The 9793-nt window shown below is 47.6% G+C and overlaps 1 protein-coding gene across 1 annotated transcript; it reads right to left on the bottom strand.

Moving 5' to 3' along the window:
* Positions 1-7968: 7968 nt before the first annotated feature.
* Positions 7969-9328, bottom strand: KBTBD13 (kelch repeat and BTB domain containing 13). Its single transcript, XM_067556093.1, has one exon. The coding sequence runs from the start codon at positions 9313-9315 to the stop codon at positions 7969-7971; it is 1347 nt and encodes a 448-aa protein (XP_067412194.1). The 5' UTR covers positions 9316-9328.
* Positions 9329-9793: the final 465 nt, after the last annotated feature.

Genomic DNA, 9793 nt, shown 5'->3' with positions numbered 1-9793 from the left:
ACAGCCAGGCACTCAGACTCCACAGAATTTGCTCTGAAGAGAGTTTAGGAGATGCTCCTAAAACGGTGTTCTCTAAACAAGGACACTCCACCAGAGGCGTAGATCACATCATGGAACAGGCCAACCAAACAGACAGAGAACCTGCTTCAATACGAGGTAAGAAAGCCCCACTGACCACACCCCCGTGGTTGTCACCCACCTCTCCACACTGGAACACACATGGGGTATCATCAAACAGTTGCAACCCATATTTGATGGGGGCTTCATCCTGAAAGAAATCTTTCCCGAACCCCCTCTTCTGGCCTTCACCAACCCCCCAACTTCACCAAGCTCAACATCAGAAGCAAGCTCCCCACAGATGCACCAACTCAAAGTGGCACCAGATCCTGCCATAACAACAGATGCAAAATCTACAGACATAATTCCACTGTTATGATCATCAATACCCCCACAACAGACCTTTCGAGATTCATGGGTCCTACACATGCCTATCACAACATGTGGTGTACCTCATCCAGGGCGTGAAATGCCCCAGCAACAACTATGTGAGTGAAACCAGACAATTACTATGCTCTCGAGTGAACTGACAGAGAAAAACGATAAAAGATGATAACACCCTGTCACTTTTGGGTGAACACTTTTCACAAAGCGATCACTCCATAACTGACCTCTCAGTCCCTGTCTTCAAAGGAAATCTGCACCATGACTTCAAGAGGCAAGCTTGGGACCTTAAATTCATAACTCTGCTAAACACTAAAAACCATGGACTCAACAGAGTCACTCATTTTATGACTCATTATAACAATTTGTAACACACGCTACTGCCTGCTAACCCTTAATTTTAATTAGTCTTCTACAACATGGATGAACAATTTGTCTCACTTAAATTTAGCTCTAGTGCCTTCCCCAGCCTTGAAGAAGAGCTCTGTGAACCTTGTAACCTTATACCTTCCACCAACAGAAGTTGGCCCAATAAAAAATATTACCTCTCCTACCTTGTCTCTCTAAAGAAATAGTGCCTAGCTATATTGTTATTGGCTCCACTGGTGTTTCCATTATAAACTTCTTTACCAAAACATTCATATTACAGCCTTAACATTTTTCTTCAGGCCAAAACACAGCGCAGTTGGTTTGGAGCTACATTGAGCTTCTGGATAGAGGCAGCAAATGAGGTATTTTTGGCATCTTTGTCATGAACTGAACTAAAAGGCTTTTAAAATTTGCCCAGAACATGTCTGACCTGATCTGTCTGGACCACAGAAATGTTTGTTTCACAGTCCTGTTGCGTTCCTGCACAGAACTACGCTAATGTTCTGAGGACTTAGGACAACAGCTGCTTCTCCAAGCTCATTCTGTGCCTTGTACAACGAGGGCTTGGTCTGGACAGGGGCCTCCAATACAAGTAGTAAATAATCATACTCGAGAGAGTCCCTTGTCACCTGCAATATTTGTGCATCCCCGTTTCAAAAGTCTTGCTTGTGACTGGCTATGTAACCTCTTTGTTGTTTGAAATGTTCACCTTGAAAGTGCACAGCTGAGCTCTGGAAATTTCCCAGTACTGGTCTGGATGACTGTAAGACAATACTAACAGGAAATAGTTCACCCTTTCGGTGTAGCTCTTGTTTCAATGGCTAGAACGCTAAGCTAAATCAGGAGGTGGAAAGTTTTCCGCCAAGCTATTTTTGCGTTTCTTTATTTTGGCAAAGTCACGTCCGACGAGAGCAAACTTATCCTTGGTATTGAACTTGGCTTGACCTGGCATCTCTTATTCTGGACGGTGATCCAAATGGCATTACCTAACGGTGAGTTAAGGCCCACGCAGCCCTTGAAGTGGAGCGAAGTGTGGCTAAAGTGGGCTTCCAGGCTTGGGCTGACACTGCTTTATCAGGAGGGAAAGAGGCAACAGCTGTGAGGGGTCCCACTCATTCACAAATAATAAAGAACAAATGCTCAATAATGAACCCCCTGTTCAGGGGCAGGAGGACCAAGGATCAGACCCTGGCTGGGTTTTCTGTTGACATGAGGTGCTCAGATGACATTTGCATAAAGGCCTAGGTGGGCAGACCGAGGTTCTGTGCAAGGAGAGCGCTAACTTGCAGCACAGAGTGAAGCTGAAAGTGAAAAACAGCAGAGGGGGAATAAATGAGACCCTGACGGTGCACGGAGCTCTGCCTAGCTGGCACCTACGCCCACACAGAGCTGCAAGGAAGTCAGCAGAGCTCTACGCAAGCGCAGAGGTCGGTCTGCATGCCGCTTCTGATACGATCTGGCCTCACAGCTCACGTTGCGCATGGGTACTGTCCACAGTTCTGTCCCACCCATCACGTTCTCCGTTCACGCACCTAACTCTGCCCTCAGATGCACTATACAGTTCACTGCGAAGCCAGTCAATGACTTCCAGGGCGATGGGCCTGTGTATTCAGCTAGGTCCTGTGAATGGAAAATGGGCTGTTTTATAACTCGCGGCATCCTTGCTGGACTCTACAGTGGAAACTATTTTAATGAAACTGTGAGCTGGGGACAACCACGCCAGTGGCTTAGACTGATGGCGGGGGCGAGTGGAAGGCTGATGAACGAAATGCTTTTAAAAATGACTCTGGACAGAGATGTCTTTTAAAAGGCAACAACTGTTATGGCCCACATGGCTGCATACTTGACAATGCAGGGAACTTGGCAAGAGCTAGAAATCTGAGAATTTGAAGCATGCCAGCTGGCATTCTGTATTGTTTTATTTAGATTCTGGAGGCATGGAGGGTTAGGAACCTACTCAATTTATGGAAAAATGGTTGTGTAATATTTTGGCTCGTCATGTTGATCGCAACTTTATATGCACTAACAAGATAGAGTCCTAGCTCCAATCTCACCAACGGAAAGCTCTTCTAGCAATACTGCATGTGTAATTTTTGTAGAAATGAGAAGGAGAGAGAGAAGGGGGAGGGGAACACTCCTCCAAATACTCCAGAAGAAAAAGGGTATTAATTTGGTGTGAAACAATAATGATCTTTCCATATCTTAGCCTCAGAACCCAAGAAAGGAAGTAAGCACGGATGGAAATTAAACAGCCAAGTGTTCAGGGATCTACATGGTGAAACTGTGAGCACAGCAAAGAAACGACATGTTCGGCTATTTGTATCTGGGAATCATAGAATCATAGAGTTGGAAGGGACCTCAGGAGGTCATCTAGTCCAACCCCCTGCTCAAAGCAGGACTAACCTCAGCTAAATCATCCCAGCCAGGGCTTTGTCAAGCCGCAGCTTAAAAACCTCTAAAGATGGAGATTCTACCACCTCCCTAGGTAACCCATTCCAGCGCTTCACCACCCTCCTAGTGAAAAACTTTTTCCTAATGTCCAACCTAGACCTCCCCCTCTGCAACTTGAGACCGTTGCTCCTTGTTCTGTCATCTGCCACCACCGAGAACAGCCTAGCTCCATCCTCCCTGGAACCCCCTTTCAGGTAGTTAAAGGCTGCTATCAAATCCCCCCTCATTCTTCTCTTCTGTAGACTGAACAAGCTTAGTTCCCTCAGCCCCTCCTCATAAGTCTTGTGCTCCGGCCCCCTAATCATTTTTGTTGCCCTCCGCTGGACTTTGTCTAACTTCTCCACATGCTTGTTGTAGTGGGGAGCCCAAAACTGGACACAATACTCCAAATGCGGCCTCTTGACTCTTCGACAATACAGAATGTTTATGATCTTGCAGGTGAACCCAGACTGCTCTTCTGTTGATAGTTTCTCCATTCTTATACTTTCAGCAGCTTCTGGCTGTCCCAGTTTATCAGGTCCTAAATATATCCTTAAAGGCTAAAATAAGCATTGTATCTTTGTTGACGTCCATGGTTTAGCTGGCCCTGCAGCTTAGCTGGTCTCAGAGGAAAGGGAATAGTCAGCCAGTGCAGCTGAGGACATTATAGGCCTGATTTCCAAAGGGCAGGGGCTCAACGAACCCTGGCATGTCAGTGCACCCAAATTTGGGGGTGCGGACGTACCCCAGCAGAGGCCACCTTGTCACAACTTGTAACAGGAATGCCGGAAAGCACCAACAGAGCCTGGAACTCTGCAGGGGTCTCTTGGTCCTATTGTAATACAACTAGGGCCTGATTTTCAGGCGGGCTGAGCACCCAAAACCCAATCGCAGTCAATGGGAGAGGTGGGCCCTCAGGCCCACAAGGCCCTCTCAAATTCACTGAGCGAGCCTGGAAGGCTCCCAGTCTTCGCTCTCCTTGTACAATTGAAACACGGATCTACCCTAGACCCAGCCAACCATCATCCAAGTCCTTTGCCAGGGCCCTCCCTGATCTGAGTGACCTACCAGATTGTCGTCACGGTGACTGGGGCCTTCTTCACACGGGCGGAGGCTATTTCAGCAAGTGACTCCAGACGTATTTTCCCCTTGTTTGTGATGCTCTCTTCGTTTTTAAATAGCCTGACGGTTGCGCTGAGGTGTGGGAAACTTTTTGGGGAAGATTTAAATCTGCCTCATCCAGGCTCTGTTATGCAAACAGGAAATGCTCGTTTTCTTCTATTGAGGAGGCTTTCCAAATTTAGGCGCATGTCAGTGGGTAGCCACTGAGTGCGCTGCTTTATGCCTTTTTCTATATCTGCAGAAAGCGGATGTATCGGGCGCTGTCTGGAATAATAGATTCTTTCCGGGATCTCAAAATAAGACAATGTCTACAAGCTAGCGCTCCCTAAACCCTGCGGGATTCACTCTGTGTGCTTGCTAGACAGACTCTCTGTACTTCTCTAAGGCAGCAGTAAAACTTCCGTCAAGCCTTAAGCGAGGTAGTGTCCTTGCTAGAGGAGGGAACTGGGAGTTAGAAGATTTGGGTATTGTTTTCCTGACTCTCTCAACGATGCTGAGCATCAGTGAACTTTGTTGGCCTCAGTTTCCCCATCTGTAAAAAGGGGATCATGCTTAGTCAGCTTTGTGCAGTACTTTGAGATCACTGACTGAAAACCAGGGTGTCAATCCAAATAATTACTTTACATACAATGTACTATATGTGTCTTGGGGCCCCATGCAACTGCCCAATCCCTGTTCTCTGTCCCTGTCCAGATCCCAAGTCTGTGAATCACTCTCTTCGGAATTTAGGAATTGAATGGGACTCTTCTTGTTCGACTGTGTCTCTTTCCCGTTTCCTACCTGACTTTATCAACTCCTCTCCTCTTGACTAGGATATAGAGCATCCCCTTTAAAAAATTCTCCCCTAAGGGATGTGTGTGTCTGTCTGAACTGTATGCTGCTCCGCACCTGTCCCTCCTCGGAACACCATCATCTAATCCACACCTTGAGACCCTGCAGTTCTGCCTGTCTGACTGGCCCTACATGTGGAACTGGAAGCATTTCAGAGAATGCAACCATGGAGGTCCTGGACTTTAATCTCTTACCTCAGAGCCTAAATCTGGCTTCCAGGACCTCTCTCCTGGCATTGGCACAGAATAGATGTGGATATGAACAGCTGATAAATGTGCATCTCTTCTGGTCCTAATTCAGACTCTGTCAGTTGCGCACCTCTGTGTCTATGTGATCCTGCACCTGCACATCTTGTTTCATCCGGGGAAGCATCAGTATTTCCATGACAGGGAAAAGGGTCAGCAGCTTAGCTGTTCTCGGCTGGCTCCTCTTCAGACAGATGGGACTCATCCACTCCGTGCTATTCTCTCTGGTCCGTTGGCCAACGTGCCGCAGAACTGCAAGAGCAAAGCCTGTAATGACTTGTGGTGAGAGACCATGAATCTGCTGACGCGCAGATACGGCTCAAGAGCGAACGCTTTCATTTCGGGGCTGAACTAAAAGCAGCTGAAATTGCCAGGCTAATCAATCGACAGCCTGTCCAGCGAGCGGTGCCTTTCTGTGTGGGTATATACAGATCCAGCATGGGGAAAGGAGATGGAATTATGTTGTGATGGATAGAAAATGATGGGCAATGACAAGCAAGGCAGGAGAAAACAAGACAAGAAACAAAGATATCTGTGCCTCGAACTTCAAAAGCAGCATGACACCACGGCTATGGTATCCAGAAAGCAGCTTCACATCTATACTATGGGGATTACACTTTACTCCTTATAATAGTTCCCCCCATTTTAGCTACACTTGCTGGCCAGCAATACCCAACAGCATAAAGTCCCATGTGGCTAAAAGCTCTCATCTGATTTTAAGCATAGTCACAACAGTGGCTGCTGAAGCACTCAAGTGACTACCGTGTGGAGAAAATGCTGCATACAAGATCTATGTTGGCTTTGGACTGGAAAAATCTAAAAATGAGAAAAAACACACTCCTGCTACATAATGTCAGTAGAGACAGCGGGGGCCAGTTCTGCTCCCATTTATGCCTCACAGCGTTACACAGGTGTCAGTGAAAGAAGAATTGGATCCAATGATCCATCTCTGCGTCACTGGTGTAAGGCAAGAGTAATGCCATTCAAGTCAGTGGAATATCCCCAGGGTAAGTCTGATGTAAAGAGAATAGAATTGGTCCCATTGTACGGGCCAGTGCACAATACAAGGTCACTGCAATACGGGAACTTTACCAGGGAGAAGCACAAAACTAGAAAATGTTGCACAAAGGATTTCCAAATAGCATTTCGACACATTCAATCAAACCAAGATTCAACGGGGGCTGACTAGATCGCCCCGAAGGGTATCTGAGTAGGTCCATTGCTTTAGTGCCATTCTATTGGCCTCTCTCTGTGTGTCTTTTTAACTTTTCTTTCCCTTTTGGAAGTTCTTGGTTTATGGCTTCCTGGTTTAATTATAACAAATGTCACGCCCAGATGCCCTGACCGTTGTAAAGGTGCTCCAGGGCTAGAACCTCAGCAGGTGTACCTATTACTGCAAAGTTGTATTCGCCACTTCAGGGTTTCTACGGGTATACATAGCTCTTGACTTGCCCGAGCTTCCACTGTGCAGAATCTGCTATAGCCGTGAAACTGATCCACCCTGAGCTACAGCTCCCAATATAGCCTTGGACAATGTCAGAGAAGCATGAGAACATGTGTCCCTGTGTCATGTTCTTACTGAGCTTGTGGATATGTGCTGCGGTGGGCTGGAGTACTGAACTGAATGCAGGCAGTTACTGTGACGCTCAGTTACTGGAAATGATATATTGTCTGCCTGGGAAAAGATTGCTGTAATACAAGAGTGTGCAGGGGGTTAGGCCTTTGGGCCGGGAGACCTGGTTTGAAAACATGTTGGTAGTTGGAAAAGCATTTACCAGGTAGTATAAAAACCTGACCTGTACATGGCACTGCAATTTATTTCGTTTAATTTCCATGAAACCATTACCCTTTTTTAAACACGTGCTTACATTTAAAAAAAACAAAACCTTTCCCTTTAATTCTACAACATAATTGATCTTTCCCCACCAGTATGTAGAATAAATAATTTTATAAACATTTGACAAATTCAGTCAATATGAACTATAACTAGCTCCAGGGGTTGCAATGTGCTATACTGAGGAGGGCAATATCATTATCCCCATTTTAAAGATGGGGAGACTGAGGCCAAGGGAGGGGGAAGTGACTTGTCCAAGGTGGCCCAGTAGCAGACCTGGGAATCAAACCCAGGTCACCTGAGTCACAGTGCAGGGCTGTATCCCTTAGGTCACACTGTCTGTTTTGCATTTCTGAAATGTTTTTCATCTGAAGGTCTCAAAGGGCTCTACAAACTTCATACACGTAGGACAAGCTCTGGGGTTTTAAATCCAGGGTGCTCGATCCTTGGTAACCATGAATGGAGGACAATTAGGAGGGCTGTCTGCAAAACTGCAGGTCCTGCCACTTGGAAGGGCGAATGTAGGAGGAGCTAGCAGCAGTCAGCAGGACCCGAGTGATATTGCAGCCTCATGTTATACATGGCATTCTACTGAGCAGCTGGAGGGCTTGAAAAGGAGAGGAGAAAGATGAGGATCCAGAAGTGACTATATTTAATTGGCCCATATCCTAGCGCGCCCCTTGTGGCAGGGACTGACTACGTTGCAATGCTGTGGTCTCTCTTTGGGAACCTGAGAAGGAAGGTCTGTAGGGACCCACTCCTTGGGAATCCAGCCTTCTCCTTTTTGAACCTCCATGTACTCTCTTCTATGGAGTAGAGGAGAGTCAGCATCCTGTTGACTGTATAAACTGTGTCCCCTCTGATCAGTGCGGTGAAGAGGGCGCCTTTGCTGTTGACGTACTGCCCCGGTAAAGCTGTCCACTGCAGGGTGGTGAGGTTGAAGCAGTCTATCACGCACCGCAGGAAGTCGTCCGAGGGCCCATTGCGCATGATGTAGAGATTATCTCTGTGGGCCACCATGCAATGGCCATAGCTCTGAGGCCTCTTTAAGGCTGAGATGGGAAGCCATTCGTCTTTCTGGATTTCGTACTCATAAATGACAGTGGTGTCTAGTGGCTTCCACAAGCAAACAAATATCCGTCCCACGGCCTGGGCGCAGGGCGCACCTGCTGTTGGCTGGGGCAGATCAGAGATGAAAGTCCAGGTCTTGGAGGACACATCATATTTCTCCACGGACTTTAGTAAGGTCTTCTCAAATTCTCCTCCTATGGCGTAAAGATAACCGTCATGACCTGTCAGCGTGAGGTCATACCGGAGCTGTTGAGGGCTGGGAAACTCGCTCCAGCTGTTAGCATCTACATCGTAGCAAAAACTGATGTCCACAATTTGTTTGCTAGCGCCGCGGACTCCGCCCACGATGTAGATCTTATTATCCAGCGTTGCAATGCCAGCAAGGAATGTGCTGGCCGTCAGCGGTAAGCAGGAGAGCGTCTTCCACGTGTTCGTGTCTTCGTCCAGATAGCAAATGGTTCTTGAGAGGTCCTGTAGAAACTCAAAGGTTGGTGTATGGGCTCCCACTGCGACAAATGTGCTGGGCAGAAGGGACTCCACATAATCCAGCAGGTCAGCAGAAAGGCAGTCTAAGTACTCCTCTAAATCGGAATAGCTATCTCTAATGTACAGGGCAGTGCTATGGAAAAGGTCCTGCAGGCCAAACATGGCAGCAGCTTGATAAAGGACAATGCAGTTATCGGAATTGATGGAATTAATCAGATACTTGGTCAACGACCTCACCTGAAGGAACGCTGCACATTCGACCGCCTTGAGATTCTCCTCACAGGTCAGCACGGGTCTCTCCCCTGCCAGGACCCGGAGCATGATGAGAAATCCCATGGCGCTCAAGTCTCGGATCTGGATTTCGTCTTGCGTGCTCTCCTTCATGCCAGACTGGAAGAGCGCGCGGAAGTACTCACTGTGCTCCACCAGCAGAGCCTTGTCCGTGGCGAAAAACGCCTCCTCCACTTTGATACGCACTCTTTCCATCAGGAAAGCCTGCCCGGTCTGATCCTGAGTCACCCTTCTAATGCCGGGGACTGGAATAGGGAAGCAGGAGGTGGAGGCATCTCATTGCATTGGCAAGTACGCAATGGAACCCAAAACCCTTCTCAGTATGTCGGCCACCTCCCAAGCAGAGCACGATTCCTATCTCTTCTGTGATTGTTTGCTATCTTGCTGTGCCTCCCCGGTAGCTCAGAAGCTGCTAACTTGTAATATAAATCCCTCCAGCTAAAAATACCTGTGGCCCATGTGATCGGAGCTGCCAGCAAGGGGGGCGATGAGCAGAGCCCATCATTGGCATCCATGGAGCATTCTTACCAGCTGATACCAGCGGCATTTCTTCGAAATAAACACAGAGAAGCCACGCAAGGGACCGACAGCGCTCGGCTGCCTATCTGCAGGGCCATCAAATAAAGGTGGAGCTAACCGTACTGAACGGGTCCGATTCATGCCAGCTGTAACT

Source organism: Emydura macquarii, unplaced genomic scaffold (genome assembly GCF_026122565.2).
Source record: "Emydura macquarii macquarii isolate MOO-44397 ecotype Brisbane River unplaced genomic scaffold, CSIRO-AGI_Emac_v2 contig_1644, whole genome shotgun sequence".
Lineage (NCBI taxonomy): Eukaryota > Metazoa > Chordata > Testudines > Chelidae > Emydura > Emydura macquarii.
This window is presented reverse-complemented; position numbering and strand designations above follow the sequence as displayed.